We start from the raw sequence: 23,157 nt of genomic DNA, 5'->3' as shown, positions 1-23,157 counted from the left end.
CCTGTCCAGACTACTTAGCCCAGACCAGTGGCAATCTACCTTGTGACTCTACTGAAGGTTAACAGATGAACACTCCTTGTCCTACCCTCTTTCACCCATAACACTTTGGGCTCCACTCCACTCCAGGAAAGCAGGATTTCTTACTCACACTTGTTCTAAGATGAGGTCAGAAATTTCCATTAGACATCAAAAATACATATCCTCCCGTTCACCCTTCCATTCATCCTTCCATTCATCCATTTACATATACATAGATATCAATGACAAAAATTTTTTTTCCACAGCAATTGCTAGAAGTTAGGAGAAAAGATCACCTGAAGATCTAAACTCCAATACCTGTAAGTGTGTGAAAAATATCATACCAACTTTAAAAATAACTCTTTAATCATATGCACATGAGGGGAATAAAGGGCGGCACCAGGCTGACTGGGGAAGGGTGTAAGGTATTTTCCCTTTGTCCCCATGTCAGCTTGGCACAGTTCTGAAATCACACACACAAGTGGAACTGGTTTGGGAAGTAGAATAAGAGGACTGAAGAGACAAAGGCAGGAAAGGAGAGGCAAGGGCTCGCAGTAGTTTCAGTCGGTAGACTCCAACACAGATTCACTCAGAGCAAGGTCCCAGTAGTGTTCAGCCCCATGCTTTTTGAAGTGCTCTCGAGCCATGTTCTCTGTAGGGCACTGTTTGAACTTCATCTCCCCAAAGCTCCGGTCTTTGGCTGTACCCTGGGAAAAAGACAAAATTTATAATAAAAACACTTTAAAAAAAAAAAAAAAGATTTACTTATTTACTTTTAAGATTTTTTAAAAAATGTTTTTTAAATTTATTTTTTGAGAGAGAGAGGGTAGGGAGGCAGAGAGAATCCCAAGCACAATCTGCACTGTCAGCACAGAGCCCAACATGGGGCTCGGCCTCACAAACCATGAGATTATGACCTGAGCTGAAATCAAGAGTCAGACGCTTTAACCCACCGAACCACCCAGGTGCCCCAAGATTTTTATTTAAATAATCTCTACATCCAACACGGCTCTTGAACCTACAATCCTGAGATCAAGAGTCACAGGCTCTACCGACTGAACTAGCCAGGCACCCCAAAACACTGCAATTTTTTTTTAATTCTTTAATTTTTAAAAATTTAATTAAAAAAAATTTTTTTTGATCTTTATTTTTGAAGGATAGAGAGAAACAGAGTGTTGAGAGGGTAGGGGCAGAGAGATAGGGAGACACAGAATCCGAAGCAGGCTCCAGGCTCTGAGCTGTCAGCACACAGTCTGACGCAGGGCTCGAACCCGTAAACCACAAGATCATGACCTGAGCCGAAGTCGGAGGCTTAACCGACTGGGCCACGCTGGCACCCCAAATTCTTCAATTTTTTTAACATTCATTCATTTTTTTGAGAGACAGAAACAGAGTATGAGTGGGGGAGGGGCAGAGAGAGAGGGAAACAGAGAATCTGAAGCAGGCTCCAGGCTCCAAGCTGTCGGCACAGAGCCTGACACAGGGCTCAAACTCACAAACTGCAAGATCATGACCTGAGCTGAAGCCAAACGCTCAACTGACTGAAGCACCCCAAAACACTGCAATTTCTAATGTAAATCAGATATAATATACTCTTTTCTAAACCCTAATAACATGTGTGTAGCAATGTAGTTGAACGTGATTTTATGTTAAAAACTATTTTAACCTCCATTCCCTTGGATATTTGTGTGAGTCTTCATGAATTTATAGGCATAAAGGTTTCAGGTTTTTTGGGTCTTTTTTTACTGAATGGAGGATGAGAAAGTCTGTGCTCTGATTGATACCTGGGTGGAAAAGCAAGTCAGGAAGGACTATGGAGGGTGAGATGGGATGAACTAGTTGCCCACCAGGCCTCTATGACTAGAGGACCTTTAAGGAAAGAACCAGAGGCTAAAAGGACTCTTTCCACAAGACCCGGTAAGACTGTATACAAGCAGGAGGCTTTGGGGTCCACTGACAAACAAGAATAGGAGGGTGAGGTGAAGAGGGGAATGGGAGCAGTGAGGGGGGTACCTGAAGAGAACTACAATAGAAAAAGATACATTCTGGGTGTAACCACATTCTCACCCAAGGCACCAACAACAATGAAGTCATAAAGTGCTATCTCAAGAGGCTTTCAGGGATCAGATTCCAATAAGAAGCTAGAGTAGAACCTGGCTTGTTTCTGAACCTGAGATACAATTCCTGTGGACTCTCAAAGGTAACTGAAAGAGATGAAGGGGGTAGGATATTAAATATCCAGGATGCAGGTGAGGTAGTTATTATAGCCTAATTTTGTATGCATAATAAATTGGAGGAATTTAGGATAAGATAGAAGAATACCCGAAAAACAGTAAGAATTGCCTATAAAGAGTGGTCTTAAAGAACTGGGGAAATTGGAAAGGGACCATTTCAGTAAGTGCTCTTCTGTGTTATTAGAATTTAATAGGCATTCACTACCTTTGACATAATACTTTTATAATAAATAACTAGTTACTAAATGAGTGCATTAAAAAAATAAAAGATAGGGGCGCCCGGGGTGGCTCTGTTGGTTGAGCATTGGGCTCTTGATTTCAGCTCAGGTCATGATCTCATAATTTGTGAGATTGAGCCCCATGTTGGGCTCTGTGCCGATAGGGTGGGATTCTCTCTCTCTTTCTCTCTCTCTCTCTGCCCCTCACCCACTTGTGTGTTCTTTCTCTCTCAAAATAAACTTAAAAAATTTTTTTTAAATTAACAATATACATGCACTCAACATACATGAATAAAATGAAAACATTAACTCAACACAAAGGTAGAAGATATTTACAATGTAAACAAATGTATTTTGGAGTGGGAATAAAAGGATTACTGCAACACATTAGGTTAAGGAAATAATTACTAAAACAAAATTTAATGCTTCCTGGAAAAATAGGATGGTATTTTATATGCTCACAAACAATGAACAATCCTTATTTCACATCTTGGCCTGAATAAGCATATGCATTCATTTAGTCTTCAGAGCTAATACTGGTTCAGGGTGCCTGGCTGGCTCAGTTGATAGAACACACAACTCTTGATCTCTGGGTCATGAGTTCAAGCCGCATGTTGGGTGTAGAGCTTACTTAAAAAAATAAATAAAATTTTTAAATTAAAAAAAAAAAGAAAATAAAGAGGAACTAATATTGGTTCATTAATATTTCAGGGATGAAGGACCTGTATAATCATAAAAAAATTGTATTTTACAGAGCACTATTACATCATAATGTAATTCTGGTCTCAGAAAACTGACAAATAGAAAAAGGAAACAAAATCCACATTTTGTAGACAAACCAACAGTAATTGATATTAAGTGTCTTGCCCCATTTGAGCAGCTAGTAAGTGGTAATGCCCAGACTCCCAACTTTATATTCTTAAGTCTAACACTTCTTTCACTATTATCCAGACCAAAAAAAAAAAAAAAAAAAATTCCCAGTGATTCATCTCCCTCTTTCTAAGTCTCATATCCATGACTGTGAAATAAACAACTCAGTCGAGAATTTATATTCTTGCCACCAGTTTTCCATACTCTTCCCCAGATGGCATATACTATATACTCATCAATTTAAAATATAGTCAGGAAGAATCTGCTGCCAAACATGTAACAATGAATTCCAAAAGGAAACATGAACTACTTAAGGAATCAATCATTGCTTAGTTTTACCATTCCTTTGCTCCACTAGAACAGTATAAACAACCAGGAACTAGCTGAAGTTCTGCTTCAGTGTTTAACAAAAGATCACCTACCTCCCAGACTAGTACACATTTGTTGGTTTTCTTCACAGCTTCCTCATCAGATTCCTCATCATCTGGAAAAGACAATATAGCTAAATCTTGCTCTAGACTTAGAGACCAAGATTTAGGTTCTAAACAAAGAGTATTCAAGTGTACCCCAATTCTTTTAAAATATTGTTCCCCTTTCCATTGTATCAGGGTCAAATGTCTTCTGTTATCTTTATTTCCTGCAAATCAGACTGCAAGTTCCAAACAGAGATAGTAACTAATTCAACATTTACTGAGCACATAATAAGTGTCAAGAGCTGCACCAGATACCAGGAATAAGGAGATAGAGACAAGGAATCAACAATAAAAACTTGTCCTAAGCACTTTGAAAACCAGGCCTCAGATGCCAAGACAACAGAGTCCGTTACTAAGGAGTTTGATCTAATGGAGAAGGAGGGCAGATAAACCAAATGAAAATATCTTAGAAACACTTGTAAAACAAAAGAAAATATAGGGCAATTATAGTGAAAAGTGTACTTTAAGTAAGGCATGAAAATATCTTAACTAAGGACACAAAATATAAAAGGGCCAAAGTTAGGAAAATTAAGAAAAGTATGACTGTCTGCACATGTTAAATGCTAACCCAGGTCTGCAAAGGGGAGAATGAATATTGATGGAAGAATGATGGTCAGAAGGGTGTCAAATATATTTTATACATATATAAAATTGGGCAAAAGAATGAAAAGTATGTATGTGTATATATGTGTGCATATATATATATATATATACACACACACACACACACACACACACACACACACACATATAATTTTGCCTTCAACCCTTTAAAAACTTCTTTCAAGAGGCGCCTGGGTGGCTCAGTCAGTTGAGTGTCCAACTTTGGCTCAGGTTATCATCTCACGGTTCGTGGGTTCGAGCCTCATGTCGGGTTCTGTGCTGACAACTCAGAGTCTGGAGCTTGCTTCGGATTCTGTCTGTCTCTCTCTCTCTCTGTGTCCCTCCCCCACTTGTGCGCTATCTGTCCCTCTCTCAAAAATAAACATTAAAAATAAATAACTTCTTTCAAAAAATAATATAGACAATGCACATATGAAGTGCATAGTTTGCTGAATTTTCACAAACTGAATAGACTCCCATAACTAGTGTCCAGATCTGGACAGACAGGGAAAGCAGCTGGCAGAAACGCCCTGAAGGCCAGGGAGAAGAATAACATGCACATCATCACGTAATAAATATGTAGGCATGAATGTCTACATGTTCACAGTCCAAAGGGGTTTTCTACAATTCCTAAACATTATCTAGTGTGAGCAAGTGTCAGTGGGAGGGAGTAGATGAATGGACAGAGTACCACCCCACCTCCCACTCCATCCCCTCTAACCCCCATTCACCATCTCCCTTTGTGTTAGATGTCTGTTCATCCCACTTTATCCGATGCAGCATAAGACGCTTAAATTTCTTCTGGGCCTTGGGGCCTGGAAACAGAGAAGGAGAATTTTGCCAGAGTTGTAGATGATGATGAAGTAGAAAGAACCTCTGAGCTCATCTGATACTCAGCCATTAATGTGGTAGTTGAAGCAATACCAGGAACTACATCTTAGGTCCTTTTGCTCCAATAAACACAGAAACAGTGGCCCAGGATATTATACCCAGGTATGGCTCTAAAACTCTATCTTTTCCTCCTTTCTCCCCACCATGCTAATCACTTCAAAGCCTAGGGTTGTGTGGGGACAAGTCTCCTTCAGTTTTTCAGACTCACCCCCTTCCACTACTACCACGTTGACATCCTTGTGCAGTACCACCACCCCTGTCAGGTACAGTTGCCCAGCATTGGCCTCAATCTTGAACTTCTTGGCTGGGTTGCTCAAATTTCGAACTCTGGAGAAGGGAAAGTTTAGTTATGGCTTTTGTTTCAGTTAGCATCAGTAGCTGCCTGAATGGAATGGCAAACAAACAGATGGATCCAAAATGGTTTTCTCTCTAAAAACAAAAATCTGCGGAGTAAGTAAGCAAATACACTAATGCTTGAAAGGTAAAATCAATGAATCTAGAAGTAATTCCACTGTCTTATACTTCAAAGACTAGCACTGTATATACCATGTAATAAACAGCAGGTAATCAAAATTTACTCTAAGGAAAGAGATATTTACCATCATCCAAAAAAATGTGTAAGCTAATTGTTCTTGACAGTATAAAGATCAACAAATTCTTTGCCTTCTAGATGCTTATAATGTAGTCAGAATGCTACTCATGGAAAATTTCTAGAAGGCTACATGAAAAACTGTTAGTAGCAATTACCTACAGTAAGTGGTACTAAGGGTTCAGAGAGTAGGGGTCTTGTTCAGCAAGGCCCTTCTGTATTGTTAGATTAAAAAAAATCCTCATTATCATCTTCATAGTAAGGAACGAGTTATTAAACACTAGCACGTTTTAAAAAATGGAAGGAACATATGCACTCAACATAAAAGAATAAAATGAAAACATTAATTCAGCACCAAGGTAGAACATATTTACAACATATTAAATATATATTGGAGTAGAAATAAGAGGATTACTGCAATACATCAGGATAAGGATATAGTTACTGAAGAAAGAAACTTTTAATGCTGCCTGGAGAAATAGGGTATTTTCTGTTCCACAAAGGATGAATGATCCTTAGTTCACATCTTGGTCTCAACAAGTATATTCACTCATTCATTCTTCAGAACTAGTACTGGTTCACTGAGAAGCCCTCAGAGACAGAAGAGTAAGTCTTTAATCCTCATCACTATAAAAGCTTTACTAGCTCCTGATTCACTTTGGGGTCATTAGAAGTGAGTAGATATTGATGTTAGGAATGCTTTAGACCACAGTGATTCTGCCTCAAGCACTTGGAAAACTTCTGGCATTTCTAAGGGAAAGGCTGGCCCAGTTTGGACACCTACCTATATACAGATATGTGTACCCCCTGTGAAATGTCTTCTTTAAGCTTTTTAATTTTCTTGACCTTTCTCTGTTCTGCTGTAAGTTTTCGGGCAGCGTTGGCCTCTTCATGCGCTCTGTCGTGACAGGAAGGACATCCACAAGTGAGAAAGGCATTGAAGATCAGAGGCAAAGCTGAGGGAAAGAGAGAGCAACGGAGGACTCTCCCCTCCCTCCAAATATGGATCCCCCCAGAAGAGTCTGGGAAAGGTACTTGCCCTGGGTTTCCACCCAATCCCATGGCACTTACTTCTGTCTTTTTGCCATCTGAGCTCTGACATGGGCTTCTACCTTCGTGGGGTCTTGAACAGCTTCTGTTCCTAATACTCGCATCAAATTTGAAATTCTCACTGCAAGTGGAGAGAAGATTAAATTAAATTTCCAGCTGGGATAACCTGGCACCTCTTCTCTATCAATTCATAACTGTTTACCTATTTCAAATCCCTGCTCAAAGCTCACTTCCTCTAAAAACCCCTACCTTGAAAAGCCCATCCAAAGAACTCAGCATTTGTAGAAAGTCACATAATATATATAGTTGGTATACGTTTATTTACACTGCTTGAAAATTTACGACAGATAAGGAGTTTTATTTCTTTGGTATTTTTCACTCTGATCACAACATGTAGTGAAAGATCCTGAACATAACAGTGTTCACACAAAATATTACTGAATGATAACAGAAACTACAGGAGGGTTTAACAATATTTTCATTTTTCAACTATAGAATTACGTACATAACAACTGTGGAAGCAGTGCAACTATTATCTTCATGAATTTCAAGACAATTATTCTTTCAGGAAGATCAGAATATTATATTTTTATACTTAAAAAAGAAAAAGCTTTAAATGACCTCTACAGTGAATATGTTGATCTGTCTTTAAGATTTCATTTTATTTATTTATTTTCTTAAATGTTTATTTTATTTTTTAATTTTTTTTTTTTTTTAACGTTTTTATTTATTTTTGAGACAGAGAGAGACAGAGCATGAACAGGGGAGGGGCAGAGAGAGAGGGAGACACAGAATCGGAAACAGGCTCCAGGCTCTGAGCCATCTGCCCAGAGCCTGACGCGGGGCTCGAACTCACGGACCGCGAGATCGTGACCTGAGCCGAAGTCGGACGCTTAACCGACTGAGCCACCCAGGCGCCCCAAATGTTTATTTTATTTTTGAGAGAGAGTGAGCGAGTGAGCAGGGGAGGGGCAGAGAGAGACAGAGGATCCAAAGCAGGCTCTGTGCTGACAGCAGAGAGCCAAATGAGGGGTTTGAACTCACGAACCATGAGATCATGACTTGAGCCAAAGTTGGATACTTAACTGACTGAACCAGACAGGCACCCCTAAGATTTTATTATTAAGTAATCTCTACACTCAACATGGGGCTCGAATTCACAACCCCAAGATCAAGAGTCGCATACTCTGACTGAGCCAGCCAAGCACCCCTATGTTGACCTGTCTTAGCCAGATTGTAGAAAATTTAGGAAAGGAAGAAAATAACCAATGAATGATTCTGAGAAACAGAAAGCACTCAAATATCAAGAGATGCAAAAGTTCCTCTGGAATTACACAGATAAACTTAACACCCTTTCATCCCTGCCTCTAAGATATGTACCTTTGGGTTCTGGAGGAGGCATCAGGCCTAGCCTGACTTTCTCTTGTAGTTCCTTCTGTGCTTCCCTCCTTGTTTGCCTTCGAAGTTTCTTCTGTTCCTTCTTGGTAAGATATACCCCCAGAGTAACTGGTGTGTCATTGTCAACTGCCAGGTAGAGAAATAAAATAACAAAAGCAATAAGCCTATTAGAAGGATGTAGGTGACTATCAATCACATTAAAAGAAACTTTAAGTGTTATTAGTTATTTTTAGTTTGTGATAGTATAGCATTTTACTATCTCACTATCTATCTATCTATTTAAAAGGGTGGGGGGGGGGAGGAAGGGGGCAAATCCTAAGCAGGCTCCACGCTCAGCATGGAGCCTGACATGGGGCTCGATCCCACGACCCTGGAATTATTATGACCTGAACTGAAATCAAGAGTCAGATGCTCAACTGACTGAGCCACCCAGGCGCCCCAGTATGTTCCGTTTTTAAAAAACATTCTTATCTTTCATGAGAGTGTTCTAACTTGTTTTTTCTTGAAGTAGTTGAATGCTTTAATCAACTGAAAAGTGGCAAAGACAGAAAACAAAATTAGAGCTGCTCCAGTTGCTCTGCATGAGGATTTGGGGTAGGTGGGGCCAAGATAATGAAATTTATAATTTTAGAGTTACAGGAATTGGGGAAAATCCTCTGGACTCCCAAAGCAGGTTTACTCAACTTTTAATTTTTTTAATTATTATTATTATATTTTATTTATTTTGAGAGAGAAAGCACAAGTGGGGGAGGGGTGGAGAGAGAGAATCCCAACCAGGCTCTGCACTGTCAGCACAAAGCCCAATGTGGGGCTTGAACCCACAAACCACGAGATCACGACCTAAGCCAAAGTCAGATGGTCAACGGACTGAGCCACCCAGGCGACTGTATTATTATTATTATTTATTTATTTATTTAAATTTATTTTTGGGACAGAGGGAGACAGAGCATGAACAGGGGAGGGGCAGAGAGAGAGGGAGACACAGAATCGGAAACAGGCTCCAGGCTCCGAGCCATCAGCCCAGAGCCTGACGCGGGGCTCGAACTCACGGACCGCGAGATCGTGACCTGGCTGAAGTCGGACGCTTAACCGACTGTGCCACCCAGGCGCCCCTATTATTATTTTTTTTAAAGTTTATTTAAGTAATCTCTATACCCAACATAGGGCTCAAACTCACGACCCTGAGATAAACAGTCACATGCTCTCCTGGCTGAGCCAGCCAGGGGCTCTGACAATTTTTTAAAACAAAATCCCTTACGTTCTTCTAATGATCCACACTGATGACAACTAAGTAGACTCTGGTTAAGTAAGGAGTATCTTTACATTACACAACATTACATAACATTACAATGATTATCATATACTATATTATCTCAAAGTCCCAATCTATTCTTCTAAACTTATTGGAGTTATTGGCAAGCAAATTTACTAATTGAGGTATTACCTCCTCTGTTCATCCCAAATATGATGAAAATGTTAAAATCTTTTATGATCTACATAATTCTTGAAGAAGGCATTATCAATCAACATTATCTCTATATGTGAGAAAGTTCTGTGTTCTAAACGACTTACCCAAGGGATTCAGCTAGTTAAAAACACAGCTGCAACTAAAACCTATCTCTTCTGAGTGAGCCAACAGGCTTTTGCTACAAAGATGATCCAGAGAGAAGAAGACTGAAGACAAAGACGACTGAAGGGCAGTGGTGTACAAAACTGGAGTTGGGAGTCAAAGATGAGAATGCTTTTTAAAACCCAACTTGTAATATACTTCAGTTGAAACCATCTCTAGGTTAGGCCTCAATGCTCTAGACCTGCACTGTCCAGTACTGTAGCCACGAGCCACGTACACTATTTAAACTAAAATTAATTAAAACAGAATAAAATTTAAAATTCAGTCTCTCAGTTGTATTAGTGCAACTCAGTTTTCAAATGCTCGACGGTCACAAGTGGATAGTGGCTACTGCATGGACAGCACAGAGAACATGTGCTGTCCATTGTCACATGAAGTTCTATTGGATAATACTTCTCTAGAGCCTTGATTGAGTAATCTAGACATTACCTGGAGGGTTGAGTTGGGCTGGATGTTCAACAAGATTTGTGATTCCAAAATAATCTTCTCTCTTGGGATTTTCCTCTGTACTAAAATTGGAGGAAGAAGGGAAAACAGGATATGTGGGTAGAGACAAATCTAAGAGAGAAGGAGTCTCAGAAACACAATGAAAAAATGCACTCTCCATAACATATTCTAGCACCTTTTAGTTTGCATATCCACAACATGTAATTGTATTACACATAATTTTCAAGATGAGAAAACTGGGTCCACTAAGGTTGGACATACAATCCACACCAGTCACTCTCAACCTTTTTCTACCCTAATATCCCTGATGGATGGATGCCACATTCTTTCACTAATAACAATAACTCCCTGGGACAATGGTTGACCAAGGAAGGGTTAACGGGAAAGACTGAGATACAGTTTCCTAAAGCCATGGATCAGAATTATAGAACGGATATAATTAAAGCTCTCCAAGTGTTTCTCAAATGATTTCATTCTTTCCCTCATCAATTAAGACTCCTTCCTCTCTATTGTAGGACTGGATCTTTAAGAAATGTAAAAGCCTATTATAGGTAGCAAAAAAAATAATAACCATGTATAACAAAAGCAAATATAAACTTACATCCTTTCTCTTTTAGATCATTTGTGCCTTTTCCTTCCCATGTTAACCTTAAAAACTAAAAATAACTTATTCAACATATTTACCAATATAAGAGCCTGTATATGGCTACCTATTTCACTAGGATTTCATAATTTTACTTAATGCATGAGTATTATCTCTCCCAATAAAACTCTAGCCTTATTAAAAGGTATTAACTAACAAACTCACAGGTCAAAGCCATTGGGGATGATGTAAGAGTCCCACCACTCAATTTCAGGGATATCTCCTTCCTTTAGTTCTTTTTTAGGAGCAATGAGGGCCAGCCTAGTGGAAGTATGGATGCCTGTTTTTCGAGCTGCCTGTGAGATCTCTGCCTGCAGCTTCTCCAGTTGAGCCTAAAGACAAGATAAACAAAGATGGGAAGATAAAATGGAGTCACAGAAAACAGGGAAATAGTAGAATCTCAAATTTTAAAGTACTCCCTTGTTGCACTCTTTATGCCTAATGCAAAGAATTCATAATTTCTGAAAACTTAGAAGAAAAGAGGCATTCTACTTTATCCTTTACTTAAATGATTTACATACAACTACCCTTATCACCATCCTTCACCCCACAGTGTGTGCCTGCGGCAAATACACAGAAATGGAATTCTATGAAAACTCCATTCTTGAGAATGAAAACAAGAAGCAAAACTCACCGAATATAGAGTCAATTCAACTCTCAAGGTGTATGGATTATCTGCAGTAAATGTTATATACCAGGCTAGCTTTCCTCAATCACGCAGAGGGTTCTGAATTGTTTCCCTCCACTGTCTGTATGTGAATTTTCAAAGTCAATTTTATTTCCACTTAAGTAGAATGGAATTAAGACAAATCAGCTAAAATTCAAGTATCCCAGGAATAAAGTAGTTTAAAAATTAGTCATTGCGGGGCACCCTGGGTGGCTTAGCTGGTTAACAGACTGACTCTTGATTTCAGCTCAGGTCATGATCCCACAGTTTTGTGACTTTGAGGCCCACATCTGGCTCTGCGCTGACCCTGCTGAGGTTGCTTGGGATTCTCTCTCTCCCCCTCCTCTGCTTGCGCTGTCTCTCTCAAAATAAATAAATCAAAAAGAAATTAGTCATTGCTTTATTACTTGTGTATCTAATTGTCTAAAACTTTGAGAATTGAGTTGGCAGTATTTTAGGACTGTATTACATTTCTTTTGTCACCTTCCTAACTTCTTTGAAGTTCTAGGTTATATTCTTTTTTTTTAAAGATTTTGTTTTTAAAGTTTATTTACTTATTTTGAGAGAGACAGACACCATGTGAGTGGGGGAGGGGCAGAGAGAAAGAGGGAGAGAAAGCATTCCAAGCAGGCTCTGCGCTGGCAGTGCAGAGCCCAAAGCGGTGCTTGAACCCACAAAGCCGCGGGATCATGACCTGAGCTGAAACCAAGGGTCAGATACTTAACTGACTGAGCCACCCAGGTACCCCTGAAGTTCTAGGTTATATTCTAAACCAGATACCTTTGTCCGTAATCGTTGGGCAATCTTCTCAAATTTGCCCTTGTCATGGAATTTAAAAGTGCGTCTCTGGCGCTGGGAAGGGGCAATTGAGACTCGAGGGTCAAAAAAAGTATTAGACTCCATGTCTTCTGATGGCTTTTCTTTTAGCTGTTGTTTGAACTGTTCCCTTTTCACAGCACGAATATTGGCCTTCAGAGTGGGCATGCGATGTGTCAGCTCAATCTCTTTGCCTGTTGCATCTACAGTGCGACCTTGCTCGTCGAGAATCAGTGGTGTAGGTTTAGTTTGATCTTTTAACTCCACCTTCCTGCGAAACAGCCCACAAAGAAATAAATGCCACATGGGACAATAAATAAGGCAAACAAGAAACAAACAGAAAATGAAACAAATCAAACCAAAGAGAACTAGGTTACACACAATTCTAGGAAACATAAACCCATCTGTGAATAGTAACACCGTGACTGAAAACATCAAACTGAGTATGTGAGTACAGAGTAAAATCGGATGAAATGAATTTATATATTACATTGATAAGAATTTGCAAGCCTATCTTCACTCCGGAATTTCTGAATCCGACATAGTATGCCAAACCAATTGTAGGCGCTAAAAATAAAGTCTATCATTTTTATCCAGTTGTAGAGAACTCTCAGATCTGGTATCATTCACTGAGGTCTAATGGATATAGTTCTGAGTTAGGAACCAGGAGACCGGTTCTATTCCTAGCTCAACAACAGATAAAGAATCTTAACCTCAGTTCTACCAATTATAAAAAGAAGCTAATAAATTCTGACACGAGCAAGCTAAGAGAATTCAATTGGTATTTATTAAGCACACGTAAGAAATATGAAACTGTAAGAAATGATTTACGTTCCTTGGGAGAAAAGGATCAGTAATATTCGAAGGTATTTATTGCTTCTCCAGCTTCAGAAATACTAAGGGGTTCCATGAAACAGATACTCACGGGGGAGCAATGCCCATGGCGTGGAGATTGGCCAGGCCCACCATGTTGGCGTTGCCAATGAGCCCTGGCTTCAGTGCCAGCTGGGCTTGGATGCGGGCTTGTAGTTCAGCTGCTTTCCTCGCCTTCTCAATGGCATCATTCATGAAAGTGGCAGCCTGGGAGGGCTGAATAGTGTTGCCAATTGGAAGTCGCTCTGGCTGGGAAGAAGAAGGAGTCTTTGGCTGTGAGAGAGGAGAAAAAAGAAATAAGAATCAGAAGAATTAGACAGGCGGACAGGTCACACATGTAGACTGGTAGATGGTGGCACGGAACATGCAGTGACCTTCCAAACTCAAATGAGTGGATAGCAAGAAAATGAGAGTGGATGGAAAGAAATTCTTTGCTAAAGAGTCTTCATTTCAGAGTAATCTGAGCACAATACCTGAGGTGTAGGGGGGCTAATGAAGCTCAGCTGTTTCTTCCTCTCCTCAATTTGCCGTGTTGCTGCCTCCATCATCTGTTTGATCTGCTCTCGGTGGGGGGAAAAATTGAAAAACTGTTAATATCTTTTTTTTATTTCTCCTATACAGGTTCCTAAACACAAAGGGCTTTTCAGGTCTAGAGAACTAAAAATTTTTTGAATGAACCCACCAAATTCTGCCTGTACCACAGGCTACAAAATTCAGTAAAGAAAAGCCTACATAGCTGAGCACTGAAACATTTCAACCCATCTTCCTCAAGCAGGAGTGGCATGGTAGGTAGTAACATAGCTTGATGATTAAGACTCAGGTTAACAGGGCGCCTGGGTGGCTCAATCGGTTGAGCGGCCGACTTCGGCTCAGGTCATGATCTCGCGGTCCGTGAGTTCAAGCCCCGCATCGGGCTCTGTGCTGACAGCTCAGAGCCTGGAGCCTGTTTCAGATTCTGTGTCTCCCTCTCTCTGACCCTCCCCTGTTCATGCTCTGTCTCTCCCTGCCTCAAAAATAAATAAAATGTTAAGAAAAAAAATAAAAAAGACTCAGGTTAACAGAAACCTGAGCTTGAATCTTAACTCTGCCACTTAACACTTATGTGACACTGGACATGGTATTTAATCTCTAAAACTCCAAGTGCCTAAAAAAAGGTAACAACAGACCTACCTTACAGGGCTATTATGAGCATTTAAACAAAACTCTTGGCAGAGTCCACACAAATTATACTTTTATCTATTTAATTTTGGAATCTCTACACCCATGGTGGAGTTTGAACTCACGACCCAGAGATCAAGAGTCACATGCTCTTCTGACTTGAGCCAGCCAGAAGCCCCAAATTATCATACTTTTGATGAATTCCTGCTTTGGGTAACTGGAGACAACAATGCAAAGATCTGTTTCCTATCCCGTGTAAAATACTTCTTCTGTCCTAAAGAATATGAGAATAATAACCTTTGAGAATACAATCAAATAATTCTTGAACTTCCCAAAAGAAACCTTGCTGTCAAGGTGTTTCAAGATATATTTTTAAATTAATCACACACAAAAAAATTTTTTAAAGTTTATTTACTTTGAGAGAAACAGAGGGATAGGGAGAGAGGGTGGGGCAGACAGGGAGAGAGAGAATCCCAAGTAGGTTCCTTAGTATCAGCGCAGAGCCTGACATGGGGCTTGATTTCACGACCTGAGCAGAAATCAAGAGTCACATGCTTGAACAACTGACCACCTAGGTGTCCCTAATTTTTCCTTTTCATTTTTATTTTAGAGTCAGGGGCAGGGCAAAGGGAGAGAGAGAGAATTCCAAGCAGGCTCCATGCTCAGTGCTGAGCCGGACACAGGTCTTGATCCCACAACGCTGGGAGCCGAAATTAAGAGTTGGATGCTCAACTGACTGAGCCACCCAGGTGCCCTAAAGTTTATTTTTGACATCTTTTTTGTGTAAGTGATATATTTACATAGTTCAAAATGCAAAACAGTACAAAAGAGTATACTGTGAAATCTTCTACTCCTACTCTCTATAAAGCACCAGTATCTTTCCCTGCAGAAATATCATATATAAATATATATAAGCAAATTCATCCACCCTCCCACACACATATATGTATATATTCTGTTCTTCTTCCAAGAGACTTTAAACAGCGTAAGAAATATTTATGATTTATGTAGTATCAAAATTGTTTTAAGAAAGCCCATTTTAGGGGCATCTGGGTGGCTCAGGTGGTTAAGCAGCTGACTTTGGCTCAGAGTCTAGAGCCTGCTTCAGATCCTATGTCTCCCCCCTCTCTCTCTCCCTCACTCCCTCTCTCTGTCAGTTAAGCGACCGACTTCAGGTCATTTTCGTGGGTCCGAGCCCTGCATCAGGCTTTGTACTGACAGCTCAGAGCCTGGAGCCTGCTTTGGATTTGGTGTCTCTCTCTCTCTCTCTTTTCTCTGCCCCTTCCCTGCTCATACTCTGACTCTCTCAAAAATAAATAAAACATTAAAAAACAATTTTTTAATTAACAAAAAAAAGAAAGTCCATTTTAAAAATGCAGATAATTCTTATTAAAAACAAGTCAACTTGAAATTATTTTAGTGGATTATAGCATGTCAGCGTTATATTTGGAAATTCTCCTCTGTCATCAAGCTGAGTTCTGATTAGTTCAATAATTTTCTCAATGACCCAACGAGGTAGACAACTGGGCAAATCATGTATGTAACACCCTTGTTTGCCACATAACAGGTGCTCGTAAATGTTATTTCAATAGCCTTCAGGTGAAATACTCCTGGTTAAACTGAGAAATGATAAAACATAGAGCAGTAAACAAAAGTTTCCCAATGCTAAATACTAATTCAAATCAAGGTCATGATGAATCTGGACCCCTGCATCTCTCACTTCTTCAGCTCACAGAATCACTGCTTTCAGTCCCTAATTACTCACCTGGAGCTTAGTCAGCATGCCAGGACTCTCTGAGGGAGGCCCAGGGATCACTTCAGGCTCCTCTTCCACCTCCTCAAAACGCGGTATCCGTCGCTTCTTTACTCCTGATGATTCCTTGGAGATCTCAGAGTCATCACCAAACACTTCCTAAAGAAACCCAAGATGACAGAAGAGTTTTCTCCCTGCCCATGGGAGAAGGGAAGAATCATCCTAGTCCCTACCAGCATTTTGTAGCTTTCCCCAGAGTCCTTTAGACCCTCCACCAAACGGACCATCTCACCCAACTTCATCGTTCTCCTACTCCAGTCAAGCAAATTTCATCACCATGTCCTTATAAATGTTCCCATCTCAAGGTCTTTGCCAATACTACTGCCTACATTTGCAATGATATCCCTCAATTTTTTCCACACCCCTGTTCCAAGTCCTGCCTAAAACTCGCCTCAGGAAGTTTTCCTCACTAATAATCTCATCTCACTCTGATCAAACTGTTGTTTCATATCCTCTTAGCACTTAAGAGCTGGGTTCATATTACATAAAATTACATTGTTAATATTCTGCTTGCCAAGTGTTAAGTCTTCCAATGTTAGTACTTTCTCCCAATTAGAGTCTAAGCTCTTTCAGGACGGGTTTTCTCTTTCTTCTTCAGTATTACCCAGTAACACTCTGTTCTCATCAAACAATGGGAACTCAAATACGCTGACCAATTTGCAAGGTGAATTTAACAGGACCAAGAGTGGCCAACTGGAAGGGACAACGGGAAAAAGCAAATGTACACACCGGTGGTAGGCTTTGGGTGACATCCCCTCTTCACTAGGAGGGCTCGTGTTTTGCAAGGACATATCCTCGGCCAGGGGCGAGCGCTTCCTGGAACTCCTACAGTTCAAGAAAAAGGACTCTCCCATAATATATTGTGTGGGGTGGGGACCTGAACGGACCAAAATGGGACCCGTATCCCAACGCTACCTAGATACCTCCTTCAAGAAACCATTTTTATCAATCCCACCCAATGTAGTCACTTCATTCACAGCATGCCTCAGCCCTTACACAGCCACATGCCCTATTATAGCATTAATTTCACTCCACAGATCTGTGCAGATCGTGGATTAAGCATTCCCACTTAAACATACCAAATTCAACATCAATCTGAAACCCTACAGTCATCTCTAAAATTTATGAGACTGCTACTTAGATTTTGTAATTTGTGACTATATTCTGTTGTGCCCTTCCTTAAATTGCAAATTCTTTTAAGGCAAGGACTATTTCTCATTCCTCTCACCACCCACGATGACTTAAACACAAAAGGCACATGACCCTCTTTCTCTCGGTTCTACAGCCTGGCCAGGGACCAAGCAGACATTGTTTATTCACTCTTTGTGCCCCAGGAAAAGCAATAGGATAGCCAAGGTATCAAATGCACTTTGGAAGGTTTGATGGGAGTCACAGAAAAGACTTTTTTAAAGCAAAAGAAAAGAGATAGAGAAACCAGCCACCTGATGCAGCTAATATTGAAAAAAGGCATGACCAATCAGCAACTACAGAATAAAAAGTGAAGGAAGTAAGACACTAATGATGGTCCTTTTAAGTAGTCCACTCATGGGGCCAGATGACCAGCCATATTGCTATATAGCAAACAGCAGGCTCTCAAGACACACAGTAAATAATAATTTTCGTTAGGTATCCCATCTACAAGTCCACTGTAGAAAAACCTCTAAAAGGAACAACAGGGAGGTTTACGACAGTGGAGTCACATTCTGAAACATCTATTAGGTATCAAGTAAACCAAAACATAAAACCTTAGAGCGATCAACTTATAGGTAGTAGTAAGGGGGGTGGGGGGGGAGGAGACAAAGGGAAATGTAAGAACTAAAACTCCTAACTGTACATGAAAAAGGACAAAGCTACCAATTGTTTCCCTGAAGTATTTCAACCCATGAACTTACGTAGTTCACCATCATAAGATGGTGATAATACAAGCTCACCTCCTCTCCTTTAATGTCTTAGTATCTCTCTTGAATATTATGTATTCTAATATTAAATACCAAAGTGTGAGTCAGGTAAGCTTAGCAAATTTATTACCATTCAAAACACTCCCAAGCTCATCAGATAATTAACTGTAACCTACCTTCAGCTCTCGTTTTCTGCTCCTGTCACTGCTAGACTTGGAATGTCTAGAGCTCCGGCCTTCCTCCACAGCCTCAAATAGTTTGTCCACAAATCGGAGAGTAGAATCATCAAGAAAAGGTTTCAGATGGTCTGACAGGAAAAAAAGAGGTGGTAGGGTTGAAAAAGTTAGAGTACAAGGAGTGAGTGGGTGGCTCAGTTGGTTAAGTGCCCGGCTCTTGATTTCTGTGCAGGTCATGATCTCATGGTTTTTAAGTTTGAGCCCTGCATCGGGCTCTGATGTGACAGTGCAGAGCCTGCTTGGGATTCCATTTCTCTCTCTCTGCCCCACCCCTGCTAGCACATACAGGCTCTCTCTCTCTCAAAATAAATAAACTTAAAAAAAAAAAAAAAAAAAAAAAAAAAGGGGCGCCTGGGTGGCTCAGTCGGTTAGGCGGCCGACTTCGGCTCAGGGCATGATCTCGCGGTCCGTGAGTTCGAGCCCCGCGTCGGGCTCCGTGCTGACAGCTCAGAGCCTGGAGCCTGTTTCAGATTCTGTGTCTCCCTCTCTCTGACCCTCCCCTGTTCATGCTCTGTCTCTCTCTGTCTCAAAAAATGAATAAACGTTAAAAAAAAAAAAAAATTAAAAAAAAAAAAAAAAAGACAAAGTAACAGTACTTAGTCCAATATTAGGCATATAACAGACACCAACACTGGAATTTTACCTCCAGGAGGGAGGGAAATGTTTTCCTAAGTTCTTTGTAGGATTCCCATAAATCCTCTTATATTGAATGACCTTGCCCTATGAGGTAAAAATATAGTTACAATTTTTTGCAGTAAGAAGTAGCAAAGCCAGAGCAATCTATTCAGGTTGAACATCAAAGTTAATGATGAATAATCACCCTAACTCTTCCCAAAGAGCAAGCTGGAAGAGACTACTATTAACAAATTCTACCTCCCTCAACTTTTTTCATAAACTTGGTTTAGTTATCACTCTGAACTTGAATCTACCCATCTGACTTTAGCATATTTTTTCTTTCTTTCTTTTTTTTTTTTTTTGAGAAAGAGAGAGCGAGTGAGCCCCCACAAGCAGGGTGAGAGGGAGAGAAAGAATCTGATGCAGGCTCTCCACACCCAGTGCAGAGTCCGAAGCAGGGCTTACACTCACAAACCGTGAGATCATGACCTGAGCCAAAATCAACAGTCGGCCACTTAACCAACTGAGCCACCCAGGCGCCCTTAGCATCTTTCTTAAGTAAATATAACTTAGTTGATTCAACTGACTTGACATTGGTCAAAAGAAGTCAGTCTGAGATTCAAAATATGTCATAAATGGGGTACCCAGTTGGCTCAGTTGCTAGAGCCAGCATCTTGATCTTGAGATCATGAGTTCAAGCCCCACATTGGGCATAGAGCTTACAATTAAAAAAATAACAAATAAAAAACAAAATATGTCACAAATAGTATTAAAAAAAGGGAAAAAGCAAAATTAGTCATTTAGGCTATTTCCATCATAATGCAGGAGAAAATAATATGTGGCCTAATTTTTTTTTAGACACTCCCAGCAGAGAGAATTTGGGGAAGTTCAAAGCAGTGTTTGGGATCCTGCTATAAGTCAAAAGATTCATAAAACAGGGGCTTCTGGGTGGCTCAGTCAATTGAGTGTCCAACTTTGGCTCAGGTCATGATCTTGAGGTTCATGAGTTCAAGCTCCACATCAGGCTTGCTGCTGCCAGCCTGTCAGCATGGAACCTGCTTTGGATCCTCTGTCTCCCTCTCATTCTGCCCCTCCCCCACTTGTATACTCTCTCTCTCAAAAAATAAAAACATTAAAAAAAGATTCATAAAAGGACATACCAGCTGCCTTCTTCTTGTCCATGCCCTTCCCCACACAGTTCAGTGCTGCTGTGACCACTGTGGGCTCTGAGAAACCCAGCACCCTCTTCACTGTCTTCTCTATCCATGGCTTCAGTTCATCCAGCTCCCTCTTAGACAGTGCCATTCTTCAGGAAAGGGAGGGTAGCTCGAATGGGATTCAGTCCTGCACCTAAAAAGAAACCAGGAGAACACTTAGTTAGAGGGTAGGAAAAGAGCACCCCAAGCAATGTTTAGTGTATCAGGAATGCCCTCTCTGCCTCTCTTCCCAATCCTTAGGCAAGTTCCTGCACTTCATTTCGACCTAAATACTTTCTCTAAAACCCATTACTTAAAAGCAAAAAGAACTACATTTCATTTGCAACTCTAACTCAGTTAGGTATCAGTGGATCAGTGAAATCTGGGGAATAAACAAACCAACCCTGGGAATAACCTAGTCTGAGAAATGAGTTCTAGCTTCTTTTCTGATCTTGTCATAACAAGGAGTGGCAAACATATAACCTGAAAACAAGACTGAAAAAAACCCACCCAGAGGCCAGCTTTTCTTTCTTTCTTTCTTTTTTTTTTTTAATGCTTATTTATTTCTGAGACAGAGAGAGGCAGAGCATGAGTGGGGGAGGGGCAGAGAGAGAGTGGGAGACATAGAATCAGAAGCAGGCTCCAGGCTCTGAGCTGTCAGCACAGAGCCCGACGCGGGGCTCGAACTCACAAACCGTGAGATCATGACCTGAGCTGAAGTTGAACGCTCAACCGACTGAGCCACCCAGGTGCCCCCCAGAGGCCAGCTTTTCTATCTCTCCTGCTTCCAGGTAGGCATTCCTTAACCTAGCCTTGACCTGTAGGATTCCCTTCTTTTAAGGAATGGTGGTGGGGGTGGGGAGGGGGAGAGAGAAAGGGCTATCCAGGTCAGCCATCCTATATTAAAGTTCATAATCCTGGGGTGCCTGGCCGGCTCACTTGTTACGGCATGTGACTCCTGATCTCTGGGGCATGAGTTCAAGTCGCACATTGGGTGTGGAGCCTACTTTAAATAAATAAACCATTAAAAAAAAATAACAAATCTTATAATCCTTAAGAATGCTGTCACTTATCTCTACAGTCATATTCATCCCTGTGGGAATTCTGTACCCAGATCACGTTCTCTCATGTTCTACTCTGTCAGCTGACTTTGTAAGATTAATTCTTCACCTCAGAAAAGAATGCCCTCATTTTGGATGTACTTTCTCTCTCTCCCTTTTCATCTTTATTCTTCTACTTTTTAGCTTAGCAGAGAAAACACTATCATAAAGGACCCCCTACAACAAATCTTTGTTATTTAATGCAAGTTAATATAATTCTTTAACATTATTCATTTTACATTTTTGATCTCCTACTTAAACAGCAAAACTCATGAGCATAGAGAAAATTTTATTTCCCTGATTTTCTCCATAAGTGCTTAAATCAATAAACTGCATTGACCTCCATTTCCAAGCTAACTTCCTCCCAGCACTGCTACAAATCAGGGTCTCCGGTAGTCAATCTTTCAAGATGTTTTAAGACCTCTTTTCTCCTAAAAGATAGTCTGATTAATTTCTACTTTCTTGGCAGGTTTACCCTCTCTATAAGACCTGTTGCTAAACAGCATATTTAATTTTGGCATAACCATGGGAAGCCAGTAGATTAAAATCAAGAAACTAGGAGTGAAAGATTTTGTGTCTCAGGGACATGTTCTATGAATAATTCTATGGCAGCTCTATTCACCTATATCATGATAGAGTATAGTTTATAAATCTCTGTATATTAAACATGCATTACCAAAAGAAGCATAGACACCACAGAGAGTGAAGAAAGAGTTCACACTGAACATTTGGGTCACAGAGTTCTACTGTTTACCAGCTTTGGGGCAAGTAATTCCTCTGAGCCTCGGTCTACTCATCTTACAAATTGAGGACAATCTGCCATACCTTCATAATTTTTTATCATTCAGTAAATATTTATTGTATAATTACTAAGTCTCAATCAGTGCACTGGGTGCTGCGGATACCTACAACGGTGAACGTATCAGACAATCCTCGCCTTAACGAGGCTTACATTCCACTAGAATTGAATCATGGGCTAGAAAGCGTAAGCAATTTGAAAAGCCAAAGCAACAAATGAGCTACCACTCTATCAGATGAAACGTGTGCCCAAATACTACACTAACAAATGTATTCAACTTCAACTCAATCCTCTAGCAAACTAAACAGCCAGTGGACAAAAATAAAAGTTCCCAACAGTCACTAGCTTTGTCACTAATCAAATGTTCAACAATAACTGCCTGGGACGGGGCGGGGTGGGGTGGGGTGGGGGTGGAAGAAGAGGTAGGCAGAAGGATCTCTGAATGAGCAGGTAGCAGAATCCAATCTTCTGAAGAATCCCCTTACTCCGTGTTCTTTGCTACAACCTGAGTTTCCTTCCCTCTGCAACCCCTATTCTTCTCTGCTCTTTCCCTATCTCCCACTGGCTCCCCACCCCACCTTGTCCTCCCCAAACTCCCATCTTAGAGCCAGTCTCCCCACCCCGTCCCCTTCCCGCCCCCGCCCTTTTCCTCTTTACAATCTCACTCCAACCCATTCTCCCTCAGAACCTTGTACTTCTCCGGCTGCCTTCCCACTGAACCTTCCCGCCTGGGTCCTGCCCTTGGACTGAAACCTGGTCCTCACCGCTCGGACCACAGCATATCCTCCCCGGGCCCGGGGTCACTACTCACCTCACAAACTTCAGCCCCTGAGACGGAGCCCGAACGTTACACCGGAACCGGAAACCCTCCGACCGCCCTACGGCCTGCCGTCGCTACCGCCACGGCCGCCGCCACGCCGCG

At 40.8% G+C, this 23,157-nt stretch overlaps 1 protein-coding gene across 4 annotated transcripts; it reads right to left on the bottom strand.

Annotated features, from left to right (window-relative positions):
• Positions 1-366: 366 nt before the first annotated feature.
• On the bottom strand, positions 367-23,157 carry PRPF3 (pre-mRNA processing factor 3). Of its 4 annotated transcripts, none has more exons than XM_042994019.1 (16): positions 23,047-23,157; positions 20,301-20,490; positions 18,466-18,596; positions 16,344-16,490; positions 13,894-13,977; positions 13,473-13,693; positions 12,512-12,818; positions 11,230-11,396; positions 10,404-10,483; positions 8,327-8,470; positions 6,968-7,067; positions 6,681-6,794; positions 5,516-5,634; positions 5,148-5,231; positions 3,763-3,824; positions 367-725 (listed from the first exon to the last, which is right to left on the bottom strand). In XM_042994019.1, the coding sequence occupies exons 2-16, from the start codon at positions 20,443-20,445 to the stop codon at positions 579-581; spliced, it is 2,052 nt and encodes a 683-aa protein (XP_042849953.1). In that variant the 5' UTR covers positions 20,446-20,490; positions 23,047-23,157; the 3' UTR covers positions 367-578. The 4 variants fall into 4 exon arrangements, with proteins under 4 accessions (XP_042849953.1, XP_042849954.1, XP_042849955.1 ...); XM_042994020.1 differs by lacking the exon at positions 23,047-23,157 and adding an exon at positions 23,000-23,020; XM_042994021.1 differs by lacking the exon at positions 23,047-23,157 and adding an exon at positions 22,924-22,942.

Source organism: Panthera tigris, chromosome C1 (assembly GCF_018350195.1).
Source record: "Panthera tigris isolate Pti1 chromosome C1, P.tigris_Pti1_mat1.1, whole genome shotgun sequence".
Lineage (NCBI taxonomy): Eukaryota > Metazoa > Chordata > Mammalia > Carnivora > Felidae > Panthera > Panthera tigris.
The sequence above is the reverse complement of the archived record's forward strand: the minus strand, read 5'-3'. Positions and strand labels throughout refer to the sequence as shown.